At 43.2% G+C, this 14,045-nt stretch overlaps 1 protein-coding gene across 1 annotated transcript in view; it reads left to right on the forward strand.

Annotated features, from left to right (window-relative positions):
* MARCHF6 (membrane associated ring-CH-type finger 6) overlaps positions 1-14,045 on the forward strand; it is a 1,612,715-nt gene that overhangs the window by 116,111 nt on the left and 1,482,559 nt on the right. Inside the window, exon 2 of the mRNA XM_086965293.1 lies at positions 1,557-1,653. Coding sequence (XP_086821419.1) covers positions 1,557-1,653 — 97 coding nt within the window. The remainder of the gene's footprint in view (positions 1-1,556; positions 1,654-14,045) is intronic.

Here is a 14,045-nt window from a genome sequence, read left to right on the forward strand (position 1 = left end):
ATCTGCGGCTAGATAAAGTCTCTACCAGATAAGGCATTACCAAAGGTAAGTAACTTGTTCTTTTTATTCTTCGCTGAACACTCATTGGGTTCATCAGCAATATGAGAAAAGCTGAACTACACAGCAGTGTTTCCAATGTGCATTAGCCACTGCATAGAGCAAGATTTTGAGTCATTCAGCACATCCTCATAATGCCGCAGAAATGGTCTTATTTGGCGTAAGCTGCATCTCAACTTCTTGATGACCTGCATAGTTAGAACGTCCTGCACCAAGCCCTAAACTCGCCTTCAGAAATATATTACTTATTTATAAAGGGTGGGAGTTGATATCCCTCATATTCCTGTGTCATATGTTACTGCTGCCAGAGTCTTGGCCTTATTTTGTTTTACAAAAGATAGTAAATGCAAACAATTCACTTGTCTTAAAAGTGTAGAACCTGGCATTAATTCTGCTACCTTTCCAACCAAAGAAGCAAATAAGGGATCATAAGTTGATGTAACATCAGAAGTATACCCCATAGATGGGTAAAATTGCATTCTCACCCAGGGTGAGTAGTGATGCAGATTGGCTTATTTCTATAAGCTGTATATCCCGTTGGCATCACATTTGATATCAGTTGGTCAGCTTTGTTTCAGTGTTAATTTATGAATATTTGCATGTACATAGACGTTTTCAAGTAAGCAGGGTGTGAAAGGTAGTGTAAGTAGATAGGGGCGTGAAAGGAGTAAGATGACTGTGTGGCAGAAAAGTAGATTATTTCCACTCCAGATGAGTTCAGAGTAAGGGATTTGGTAGCCATCCAGCGATGATTAGTTGAGGCAGCTCTGCATTTGTGATTGTAGATGCGGTGAATCTGTGAAAAGAAAAAGATCTGCTAGTCATCCGCATGGAGATAGAAAAAACAAATTAAATGTTGATTTGGCCAAGGAATTGAGGCATAGAAGGAGTGTAGGAGAGGTCACGAAGGTCCTAGAGAGAGAGAGAAGACTGGTGATGGTCAGGATGTTGAGAACGAGGAGCACCAAACTAGTTAGAGAGCATAAAAAACAACTTTAATGCAGAACGTTTGTACCAGACTAGATAACTTTGAAAGAAGGCTGAGGGGGGGGGGGGGAGGCAGCAGTCACCGGAGACATGAAGATGCATGAGGATACAAGTGTGGTGATTGCAAGGGGCAGACTTAATAAAAGTGAACACATGGGAGAGGTCTGTTTCCATTTGATAGCAGAGCACGAATATCATAATGAAGGGGATGAAAGAGGTTAGGATAATGGAGTAAAGTAGTGAGGCACTTTAAGTATCAATCCTTTAAGAATTTTTCAGAAGAATACAAGTTTGGTGAAGGATCGTATTTACTAGTGGATTGACTACTTCTGATTTAAAGCATGGTAGCTTGGTGCCTGTGCTACAAGATTGAGTAGAGTAAAGTGGTATTTGACGAGAGGAGATGAGCCAGAGTTATAAAAATCAAAGCACTAGTGTGGAAGATATCTCTAATTGAAAATCATTTCTAGTTCTATGCTGTTTGTTGACTTTTGTTTTTATTTATCTGTTAGACATATGCAGGGTGTGTCGTTCAGAAGGAACACCAGAGAAACCCCTCTATCACCCATGTGTGTGCACTGGCAGTATTAAATTCATTCATCAAGAATGGTAAGTTTTATATAGAATTCATTTTGAAAGTATGCTTTTCTTTTTTTTTTTTTATTTCACAAAATTTTTTATTTAAAGAGTTTGGTAGTAGCAGATAAAGTTCATGGTACAGGTACATAATAAATCGAGAAGCGGTGTGGTAACATAATATGGAGTAACATAACATGCGGGGGGAAAAGTAAACAGGTAAATAAAGAAAATGACAGTTAAGCATCAAGTCCGTACAACACGAAGGCATATGACAGCAGGCAGATAGATCGGTTATATAGCACAGTAGGGTGAAGCACGACCATCAAATAACATATTGAGAAATTGCTTGCGACAACAAAGTATTAGGTGACTCACGGAGGTTTGAAGAGATCAAAGTGAGCGTCTAGTGAGGCCCATATTTTCCTGTGTTGTGGGCGCCAGGGGTGAGAGGCAAGTGCAATGGTGTCGGCACCCCTGAGGTTAGAAACCCAGTTGAGCCAATGGGGGAAGGAGGCTTTGGCTGTATCTTTCCAGTTGGATGTTATGACTTTAACCGCCGCTGTCAGTAAAAGATCAAGTAGGGCTTTGTCGTTTTCATTTAAAGTGACAGCTTTGGAAGAGCCCATAACTAGAGTAGCAAATTCTCTCGGGTGAGAAATGTGCAGGGCTTTGTTGACAAAGTCAAATATCCTGTCCCAGTATGTGGCAACCCGGGGGCATTTAAATATCAGATGTTCAAGGTCCCCTCCCGCTTCCAAACAGTTCCAGCAGGAGTCATTGTCTTTGATGTTGTGCAGAAAAAGTCTCCTGGGGGTCCAAAAGGCTTTGTGTAGGAGCCAGAATTTAGTTTGGGATAGAGTCGGGCTAATTTTGTGTCTTGTGGTCGATTCCCAAATTCTGGCCCACTCGTTATCAGATGTGGGAGTGGAAGAATATGATTCCCAATAGGATTGTAATGCAGAGACCAGGTTAGATTTCTGCGGTTTGATCATTTTGTACATTCTGGAAACCTGGTGGCCAAGTCTATTAAGGGTGGATAAAAGGCCAGGGAGTGAGGGGGATGTGTTGCCCAAGTTTGCTTTGGTTAGGGCCGCCTTAACTTGTAGAAAATAGTAGAAGTCGATGTTCTCGAGTTGGAATCCGTCTTGTAATTCCTTGAATGTGAGTGGTGTCTGGCCCACGTAGAGTTGGTGAGGGAAGTGTATACCCTTCCTGATCCAAGAAGGATTATACAGTGGTTTACCTTTGTATGTTATAGTGTTGTTCCGCCATAGAGATTCCCATTTTGAATTACGAAATTGATGGGGTAGAGATTTACTGATGTGGAGGAGGGAGTTCTTGGTGTTTTTAAATATGATATTAGAGTCAATGTCGGGACGCACTTTGATGGTAAGGAGGGAGGAGGGGTCAAGGCCTTCCACTAGGGATTTTTCGATGTGCAACCACTCGGGTGTGTAATCAGGCTGTGGCGTGAGCCAAATCGCACCTTGCCTGGCCAGGAAGGCGGTCTGGTAGAGTCTAAAGTCGGCCAAATTGACACCACCCAAGGATTTATCTAGTCGTAGCTTTTTCATGCTGATCCTGGCTTTTTTCCCTTGCCAGAGGAAAGAGGTAAGTACCTTATCCAGTTTTGAGTGGAAATCGTTAGAGAGCGTTAGGGGAAGCATCGAGCTCAGATAATTGACCAATGGGGAGATCATCATTTTTATCGTCTCTATCCGACCCCACCATGTAATGAATCGCGGCGACCAACCATCCAAGATTCTTTTGATTTTCGCTAGTGTGGTCGATTCATTGTGCTTGAGTGTACTTAGTATGTTGTCAGTGAATTCTATTCCTAGATACTTAATGACATCCGGTTGCCAGGCTAGACCTGAATTACCAAGGACTTCTTTGGTGGTATGTACATTAAGTGGTTTAACTTCGGATTTGTCCTTATTTAACTTATAGCCGGACAATGCCGAGTATTTACTGATGGAGGACATAAGCCCCTTAATTGATAGGGTTGGGTGTTCTGTGGCTATTAAGATGTCGTCGGCATATGCCGCTAGTTTGATCTGAGTGTTTCCGAAGGTGACACCTGTGATGTCCTCATTTTTCTTGATGTCGGTGAGTAGTGGTTCAAGAGCCAGCAGAAAAAGAGCCGGTGAGAGTGGGCAACCCTGTCTAGTTCCTTGGAATAGGCGGAACGGGTCAGAGAGTGTTCCATTAATAGATATACGGGCAGAGGGGGCGGAGTATAAGGCCATCACCATTTTAATGAAAGAGTTACCCAGATTGAATGCGCCCATACAATGTTGAAGAAATGGCCATGAGACTTTATCGAATGCTTTCTCAGCATCTAGGGTTATTGCAACCATCGGCATTTTGCAGTTTTTCGCTTTTTCCAGTATATGGCATAGGAGTCTGGTGTTGTCATTCGACATCCTGTGTTTCAAAAATCCTACTTGTGATGGACTTATCAATTTGGGCAGCACGGCGTTTAGTCTAGTTGCTAAGATCTTGGCATAGATCTTACAGTCGATATTTATAAGTGAAATGGGGCGGTAATTTTTAGTCTGGAGGGGATCTTTCCCTTCCTTGGGTATAACAATTATTGTGGCTTCACTCATCGAGGGAGAGATACTCCCACTGGAGGCGGTGGAGTTGAACACGGATTGGAGTGTCGGGGAGAGTTGATTGTCAAAGGCTTTGTAGAAAGAGGCAGAAAAGCCATCAGGGCCCGGGGCTTTGTTGCTTTTGAGTGATTTTATGGCCGACGAGATTTCTGTGATACTGATGGGTGACCCTAGATTTAATTTGTCTATCTCTGAAAGTCTGGGGAGGTCAAGGGCCTTTAGGTATTCTATGCATGCTTTTGGGTCCAGGGGCTTATCATTCCTGTATAATTCTTCGTAAAACTGCTTAAAGGTATCAAGAATCTTGGACTGGTTGGTGTGCGTATTATTAGCGGGATCTTTTATAGAGGATATGGATGTTAGTTTCTGTTTGTGTTTAAGATAGGAGGCCAGCAGCTTCCCGGCTTTGTTCCCCTCACATAGCTTCAAGGCTTCGAAGCGGTTGATCCACACGCCTGCTCTCTTGCTCACGATGGAATTATACTCGTATTTCTTTTTTATGAGTTGGTCAAGGGGTTTGGAGTCTTGAGGGTTGGTTTTGTGTAAGGATTCTAATGATCTGATCTCCTGCTCCAGTTGCTCCAGTTCTTTGTTTATCGCTTTGTTGGCTCTTGCTCTTATATTAATAATAACTCCACGGATCGTGGTTTTGAGCGCATCCCAGAGGATGTTCGGATCTGTTTCAGGGACATTATTTAAGAGTAAGTATTCTCCAATGGCTTTAGTAATCTGTAGTTTGTCATCAGGATTGGATAGCGTTTCATCGTTGAAGCGCCATCTTCTGGGCGGTTTGATAGAGCGGGAGCCTGCAAGTTTGGTGTGGATACATGCATGATCGGAGATCAGTTTAGGGGCGATGTCGGTTTCCTCGATGAGGTGTGCAAATGTAGAGGATATTAGGATAAAGTCAATACGCGAGTAGGAGTTGTGGGGAGTGGAGTAAAAGGTGAAGTCTCTCCCATCAGGGTTTTGGAGACGCCATGAGTCTTTAAGGCAGTACCTTTCGCATAGTCGCAGGAGTGCCTCATGTGAGCGTGATGGGTGAAAAGCGCATTTGGACTGCCTGTCTAGTAAGGGGTCTAGAGGAAGATTAAAATCGCCTCCCACAATGAGAAGGTCGTCCTGAGGAATATGCTCCATCGAGCGGGAAACGGAGTCCCAAAACCCGGGGTCGTCCGTGTTGGGGCCATAAATGTTCACTACGTGAATTGGGTCATCTTCTCTGCGCAGATGGGCCACCAGAACCCTTCCCTCCGTGTCATGAGTGTGTGAAACCAGTGTTATGTTTGACTTCTTTGATATCAAGGTAATTAGACCTCCTTTCTTGTGCGGTGCAGGGGATGACAGAATATGGGAAGACCAATGGATGTTTAAGAAACGTGTGTCCTCTTCCGATAGTTTAGTTTCCTGTAGGAGGATAATATCCCCCTTAGTTTTGGCGATGTAGTCAAACACTTTCCTCCTTTTCACAGGGTGGTTAAGACCCTTAACATTCAACGAAACTATGTTGAGGTCATCTGCTATTGACTTAGTGTTAGACATTAGCGGGCAAGGTTATCGCTAAGTGGTGATCTGGTGGGGGGCAGAACAATGAGTCAAACATCCCCGTGGAAGCCTGTGTGCTAATGCAATAACAAGTGAACAGAGCTAGCGATATGGCTATGGATAGAACTAGCGACCTTGTGTTGTAGCTGAATGAAACGGACAGAAAAAGGGACAAAAAATAACACAAAAAGATATACAATGCTATAAAGTACCAACAATTATTATCTGCTGTAAACTCTCTCTTTTTCCCAATCCCCCCTCCCCCCCCAATACGTACGTAGGGAGTACGACGACAGTACCCAGCTAGGCAAAACAGGAGTTATTAAACATTAGCAAACGATATACATTAGTTCCAAAGTTAAAACGTAAGAGGATTTAGATGTCCAGACTAAGTGTGGCAGCGGGTAATAATTACTGCAGCAATAATACGTGCGTATTGATAGTGTTCGTGCGCATTAATATGCTGTAATAAACTAGGAGTAACTGACTGCAACGTGCAGACGAGAACAGTAGAAAGGTTAGAACCAGCTAAATGTTGTGTCAAGAAAACTTGAATCGTTATATCGGATTGAGCTCCCTGTAATAAGGGCAGTATATGTGCACAGAAACATATATTAACAATAATGACAGATTAGTAGCGACTATTTGCGTTGTGTAATAGAGTCTAAGTGTGAGAGTAGAACCTGCTCGACATTATGCAAGCAAACACCAATACCGTTGCCAACCAAGGGAGATCATGAATCGTCACTTATCTAACAGCATTGATAGTATGCTTTGAAGCGGTAATTCGATAGTGGGAAAATAGGATATATGCTTGGTAACAGCGAGTGGGCGGACTAGCAAGCAACTATAGGAGGCATCTATCACAAAACTACAAGCATACAGTGGTGTGACCTGGAAAGGATAGCGATCCGATAGACCTGTACTTTGTCAGGATAGTCACGTGGTCTTCCTTTTGTTAGAAGGGCCATTCGATTGGTCCATTTCCTGCGGTGGGCCATTTTGCAGGTAGTTTTCCAGATCTTTCGGGTCTGTGAAGAATTTTGGGCGGCCGTTTATTGTGATTCTGAACTTGGCTGGACCTGCAAAGGAGTAGGGTATGCTCTTGGATCTGAGCTTGGCGCGGAGTTCCAGGAATCCCTTGCGAACCTCCACTGTGTCCTTGGAGTAGTCCTGTGTAAAAATGATCCTCTGACCTTCCCACACGATGGAGTGCTGCTTCCTTGCGTATTGTAGGATCAATTCGACATGCTGATATCTGAGTGGTTTGCATATCATTGGTCTGGGACCCTTCTCGCGGTTAGTAACGAATGTGGGGATTCTATGTGCGCGATCCAGCTCCAGACCATGCGGGAAAGCAATGCCGGTGATCATGGGGATCCATGCTTCCAGGAAAGTCACGCAAGAGTCCGCATCTTTTTCTGCGTTTTCGGGAATGCCAAAAATTCTAATGTTCCCTCGCCTGTTGCGGTCTTCCAACTCAGCATGCTGGCGCCTGAGGGTGTCAGTGATGCTTTCAAGGCGCTGTATTCTAGCCGCTGATTGACGTGAGAGGTCCTCCACGTCGCTGATGCGCTGTTCCGCTGTGTTCAGCCCGGATTTTAGGTCATTCATATCAGCTCTGATAGCCGTTAGTTCAAGCTGCATAGCGTCAGTATTCGCCTTAGTGGATTTGGAGATAACTGTGAGGTCTCCTAACTTTTTCAAAATCATTTCCATCGTGGCCGCCATGTCTGGTTTGCTCTTAATGGGGGAGTCAGAAATTTGCGGCTCTGGTTTCACCTTCTTAGAATTTGTCTTTTCATCTCTGCCCGCCATTTTGGGTGTGAGGTCTGAGAAGAATTTTCTAGCTACCTTGTCTAGAAATCTTGTCGGGGTTTGTCGTCGGTGGGCTCAGACAGGGAATTGAATACAGGCTGGGGCTGCGTAGCAAGCAGTGAGAGCCAACACCAGCGGGTGAGTCGGCCAGGTAGATTCCACAAGAAGACTCATTCAGAACCAGGCGGGCACGATTAACCAGATGACCCCTTAGTGCCGGCAAGCTGGTTGGCTCTGTGTCTATAGGTGTGCTGTCCCCTGATCCAAGGCCGCCGGTGTTACAGTTGGTAAAAAGGATTAGGTGAGTCAGCTTATATTAGAAGCAGAGTGAGGTGCTGGCTAGGGGCTCATTTCCAATATGACTTAAAGTTATGGCCCCCAAGGATCGAGGAAAGCCTCACAGAATGCAGGCAGGTGGTCTTCTACATGAAATTAGAGGAGAACCGCTTCTTCCTTCAGACGCTTTAGTGGCTAATTGGATCAGTTAAGGATCGGAACGTTTTCCGATGATGGCCGCCATCTTGGGGTCAGGCGAGAAGGGCAGAGATTGGCAACACATTGCTGGGTTCGCGTTATTGCCACTGTTTCTTACCGGCATGTGTGGAAATCTGGCGTTCAGCTGACATCCCCGGTGGTGTTGGTCTTGACCAGTTGTCGCCGGGTGAAAGAGTCCGAGGAGACCGTCAGGCATTGCCGACGTGACGGAGCGACGCCATTTTGAGGTGTACCGATGTCGGCGCGTGGGCGCTCTGAAAGGTGGCAAAAGTCCTCGCTAAGTGCACCAAGAGCAGAGATCAAGGCACCGGAGGGCTCCGCAAGGTATGAGGCATTAGGTCCGCCGCTTTTGCTGCTTATTAGGACGGTGGGTCAGCAGGGAACTGTCGAAGTCGTTCTCCCGAGTTGCGGAGCTCGAGGTTAAGCGGCCATTCGCACTGCCGTCCAAGCCACGCCCCCTAAAACGTCATACTTCAGAGAAAATGCTTACTCGACTTTTGATTTCTCACTTTTTATCTTAGTCTGCTAGACAGCCTAGCTTTTGTCTATTTTCCGCCAGTGGGTATACTTGCCACTTGGTAATGTGACTGAAAATGATATAGATTTTCTTTTAATGCAGAGCATCATGAGCTATTAGTGTACACATAAGTGCACCATGCAGCGCATCCTCTCGCTGCCCACCATCCCATTCCTTATTAGCATTTGGCAATTGGTCTCCTAGAGACAATTTTCTTTCCTTGTGAAGGCCAGTCTCACTTGCTCTAAGCAAATGGTGCAAGTGACAGTTAAAAGACCTTCTCTTCAACAAGACCGGGGTAGTGTGGTCCGGTGGTTGGGAAAGAAGGGGGCAGGAGTAGAGATTCCTAGACCTGCTTTGCAGGTTCTGTTGAACCATTGCGTCAAACCCTGTTCTTCCAGGTGCGAAAGCCCCAAATTGCTCCTACTGCAGGTGTTCTAGGCATCTAATTTCTTGGGTGCACTGCGTCAACAGGTCTATTCATTTCTCCGCCGTTTAGCCCGTCTCCAGTTCTGTGCAGGTGGTTGTTGAAAAAATCGGATTGTCATCCCGTCTGCTAGCAGCGTGATTTGGTGCAGGAAGAAATGTGTGAGGGACACTGTTTCATGTTTTAGTAAGCACCGGAAATTACCCTTTAATGTGCAAGAGGCAGTATAAGAGACATGAACACATGTTTGCTGACCTTGCTTCTCTGGACATTCATTCGGTTTTGGAAAGCTGCCTGTTCCAAGGGGGTACTATATTAGGGAACTCACTGCCTCTTCAGCTGGCCCACCTTCTTGAGGCACAAGAGTTGTTACTTTAGATCCTCTGCCTTGATGATGAAGGATGCAGCGTTCGAACAGTAGTTCAAAAACATTGCATGCCCTATTTGAATGAGTCACATTGATTCTAAATATTGAAAAACAAGCAATCTGTGCTTGCGGAGTCTCTGACTTAAAATATCTATATGGAAGTCCTGCTTTAGTGAGGCATCCATGAATGGTGGGTTGAATCACAGATGGGAGGCTAGATGAGATTAAGTGCAAATGCAAGAAGATAAAACCTTTAATGGAAGTCTATTAAGTTGTGCTTGTACCTCTTGTGGCCATGTCTTCATGCAGAGGCTATTGACCGCTCTGTTATTCTAATTGCAGGAATGTGCTTCAGAATCCTCAGAGTACATTGGTAGGTTCTTTGTTGCTGGTTCCACTGAACCAAGTACCTGTTGGCAGTCTGTAAGCACACGGTCATCTCTGCTCTATCAACACACAAGGTTTCTCAAAACAAGTTCCTCCCAGGTAGGGAGGAACGAAATGTTTTTTTCCAGCATCCAGAACTCTTGATGCTGATTATTTCAAGAAGCATTTTCTCTAGCTCTTCATTACAAATGTTCCTGTGGGCTACAAACAGTAAACTACTCTGAGTTCTAGAGAATAGTACCCAGGTGTTCAAGACAGAGCTGAAGACAACTGTCTCTTTTTCTCCTGCATTCAATTCAATTCAAAATAACTTTATTCGGTTTTTAAAATGAAAAACCATAAAAGTTCATAGAAATACATTTTTATACATTGGTTCAGTTAAAAGAAAACTGTTAAAAGTCATAAGTTTAAAATACAGTTTATAAAATCAGTGTTTTTTTTTAAAAAAAAGGTAAACTTTTACTGCCATCCCTTTATGGTCTCTTCATTCATTTAATTATCAGAGATTAGACCGATGGCGTATGCAAAATTTCAGGAAGCGTACAATTGCTTTTGCTATCAGTTCATTTTCAAGATATTGTAACGCCAGGTAAGCTGGGCGGCATTGGCGTAGGCCCCAGTATTTGAGTATGGGCAATAGCCATTGTCTGCGGGGTACCTCAAAGAATTTACAAAATAAGACTGTATGTATCGTTGACTGTTGTGATTGGGAATCGCAAGGGCCCAACAACAATTTTGATGACCAATCATTCTGTGTGGGGAAACAGACCATTAAATGTAACATGTTGAACCTAAAGCGTGTCAAAAGTAGTTTTTCAAATTGAGTCATATTATACATCAAATAGGGTTCAACAGATGATACTGTTTGAACCAATAGACTTTGTTGTACAGAGGGTTTATGAATTTCTTTTAGCAGACGTATTTGACGCAGATGTGAAAGACCTGCTTTCCTCAGTTCTAATTTGGAGATGCTGTTTAGAGATGATGGATCTGTAAAATATTGGCTGTATCCCATGTCTTTTAAAAAGGCTTTTACATAGGCTGTCCATTTCATCCTCCCGTAGTGCTCAAGCGTCTGTATGTCTTGAATAATGAGTCTGGTTAGGTGGCATTGTTCAGTGACCCAAATTCTGCGCCATAGTATTATAGGTTGAGTTCTTATAATATCCTCTAGATGGTCCATGCCCAGCTCTTCATGACAGGCGTATGTAGAGGAATTTTTCGGTAGCCCTAGTAGGGATCTTAGAAAGGCGTTTTCTGTTTTTTGTAAGTCAGTCACATTTGCGTACCCCCATATCCCTGCCCCATAAATAGCAGTACTGACACATTTTGCCTTGTAGATTTTTAACATTTCTAAAGGTGGTTTATGACCCAGTTTTTGAGCAAATGATCTCAAGGCCGTTGTTGCTTTTAGAAAGGATAGTTTCCTAGCAGTAATTGCTGCTTTCCACTTAAATTTGTCATCAATGACGATTCCCAAGTATTGCTAAGTGGATGTTCTTTCCAAAGCTTCTCCTTTCACAAATAGTCTTTTAGGTTTCAGGCTCTTTCTCCCCGCATGCATGGTAAAAGTTTTCTTAACGTTTAAAAACAAGTTCAGACTTAACATAAATTCACAATATTTATCCAGCTCTCGCTGCAGTTCCACTGATGTTCTAGCCAAAATGACCGCGTCGTCGGCATATAGCAAAGCGGGTATATGCCGACGACCAACCGAGGGGAGGTCTTTACTTCCCTCAAGCATTGCTGTCTCGAGGCCATTTGTGTAGAGGGTGAATAAAAAGGGGGCCAGAACGCATCCCTGTCTGACCCCCTTTTCCACACCGAAGCTATCTGTCAGTTGGCCCTTTGTCCCGAATCGCACTCTGCCTGTTGTTCCGGTATAGAGTTCTCGTAGGAAGTCCACGATAGGGGGGTCTACTCCCATTTTCAGCATGATCATCCACAGCCTTGAGTGTATAACACAATCAAAGGCTGCGGATAGATCTACATACACCATGTGAAAGACACTCCCCTTGGCCTCTAAATACTTTCCTGCCAATAGGGACAGGTTTAACGCTTGATCTACAGTACCTAGACCCTCACGGAATCCGTACTGTATATCTGATATAACGTTATTAGTAACTGCCCACTCCTGGAGTCTCTCGAGAATGATCCGACCAGCGACCTTCCCAAGAGAGTCCAGGAGAGAGAGAGGCCTGTAACAAGTTGGTGAGTTTCGGTCTCCCTTTTTAAGATTGGGACAAGTACAGAGGTCTTCCATGATTTTATCAGGCCTTCTTCTAGTGATGCGTTTAATACATTTGTCAAGAGCGGGGACCAAAGTTCTTCCTCGTATTTAAAAATATCAACGGGAACCCCGTCTGGCCCCGGGGCCTTGCCTATTTTTGAGGATCTTAATGCTTTCTGTACCTCAGCATGCGTAAACTGCAGGTTTAACGGATTAGTGACTTGATTCAATGAGTCCATTGTTTCCATATTATATGATGATCCTAAACCAAAAACATTTGAATAATGATTTACCCATTCAGTGTTAGTAATTGCAACATCGATAGAGGGTATATCATCCTTACCTGTAAGGTATGTGACCTTACTATTTGCCAGAACTCAACGCTATCTTTGAGTTCTGAGCTTTTCTTTAGACGCTCCCATAGATCGGTTTTTATCTCTTGTTTTCTGTTTTTAATTGCTAAAGCATATTCTCTCCTTAGAGCGGTAATTTCCTCCCTGTCTCTGTTTCCTGCCCAATGCTTTTTTCAGTTTTATGTGTGCTTTAGTACAAGCTGAATTAAACCAGCCTTTCTTTGCACAGCTTTTCTGTTTACAAGATCTGGTTAGTGCCTTTTTTATCTTTTCTGTAATAGTATTGAAACTGGCTATTATATTAGAACTTTCTGCCTCATAGTCTAGACAAAGTGATATCTCATTTTTGCATGCTTTAACTACTCCTAAAGTGATCGCTTTTTTGTCAATGTTTCCCCATTTTAGGGTGTAGCCGTTAAGAGAACCCAGCTCTAGGTTTTGTTGATGTAGTAAAGAAAATGTATCAACATTTTTTGTTTTTTTTGTTCTCTTAAGTTGATTACAATCGGGAAGTGATCACTTAAAGGGTTTTTGACTACTTCAAATAATTCTATATTTGGGCCTTTGTGTGCTGAGATCATGACGTAGTCTATCAGACTCGTTAGTCCCCTACCATTAAAGGTTGGTGTAAAAGGTACTTGGGAAGTTTTTAATTCGTTTGCAAAGCCCAATTCTAGTTCAGTTACAGCCTCGTTCATTTTTTCGCCTTCATATGAGTGAGTGAAGTGAGTTATCATATTACCATCATCTTCCTCAATCCCTCATTTATCTGTGTTATTATTCTCACATAAGTGGATATTGAAGTCGCCACCCCAAAGTATGGTGCATGTTTTATTAATGAATTTCTCTTTTAAGTCTTGTAGAGTTAGAGAAATCTCTTGAAGAAGATTGGTCAGATCGTCTAGTTTCTTATTATTATAGAAGTTTACGATAATGTATAGCGTCTGTTTGGTTGTCTTTAGAATAACTATTTGGTAATTCTCATTTAGTTTAACAGGGACGATCTCTTCATGGTGTAAAGTATTGGCTATATAGATAGTTAAACCACCACTGTTTCTTCCAGATGAAGATTTTTTTGCTGAGGAAAGGAAAGTCTTGTATCCCATTATATGTAATGGCTCAATGGCCCAAGTTTCCTGAAGACCGATAATACTGCTTGCAGTCACTTGGTTTATAAAGTTAGGATTTGTTACTTTAGCCAGCAAACCTGCTATATTCCAGAAAGTTATATGTATTGAGGAAGTACTTCTGTTATGTCTGGGAGAAGTTATCTCAATTGAGGAATTTCCCGGGAGTTCAGGACTAATTTTTGTGTGCGCTAAGTTAGTTTCATCATTTGGTCCTATTCGATTTTGGGTATTTAGGGTATTCTCTACTGTAGAGTTATGTATATCTATTTCCTGTGTATTGGAGGCACTATCTAACATCTGGCCTTCTGGGTTTAATGTATGGGTCACTAGTCCTTCGAGATGGATGTTTTCTTGTCAATCATTGAAATCAAGAGTGGATAGTGCAGCAAACCTATTTTGTGTTGGGATACTATAGAGATTGCCAGGTGCGGCAGCAACTTGTTGCCAGCGAGGGTCCCTTTATTCTTTATGTGGCATTGTACACAGATAAGGATGAGGTGTGAAATGAGAATGCACCTGTGGTTGATGTCTTTGC

The sequence above is a fragment of the Lissotriton vulgaris genome, chromosome 4_1, assembly GCF_964263255.1.
Source record: "Lissotriton vulgaris chromosome 4_1, aLisVul1.2, whole genome shotgun sequence".
NCBI classification, from domain to species: Eukaryota; Metazoa; Chordata; class Amphibia; order Caudata; family Salamandridae; genus Lissotriton; species Lissotriton vulgaris.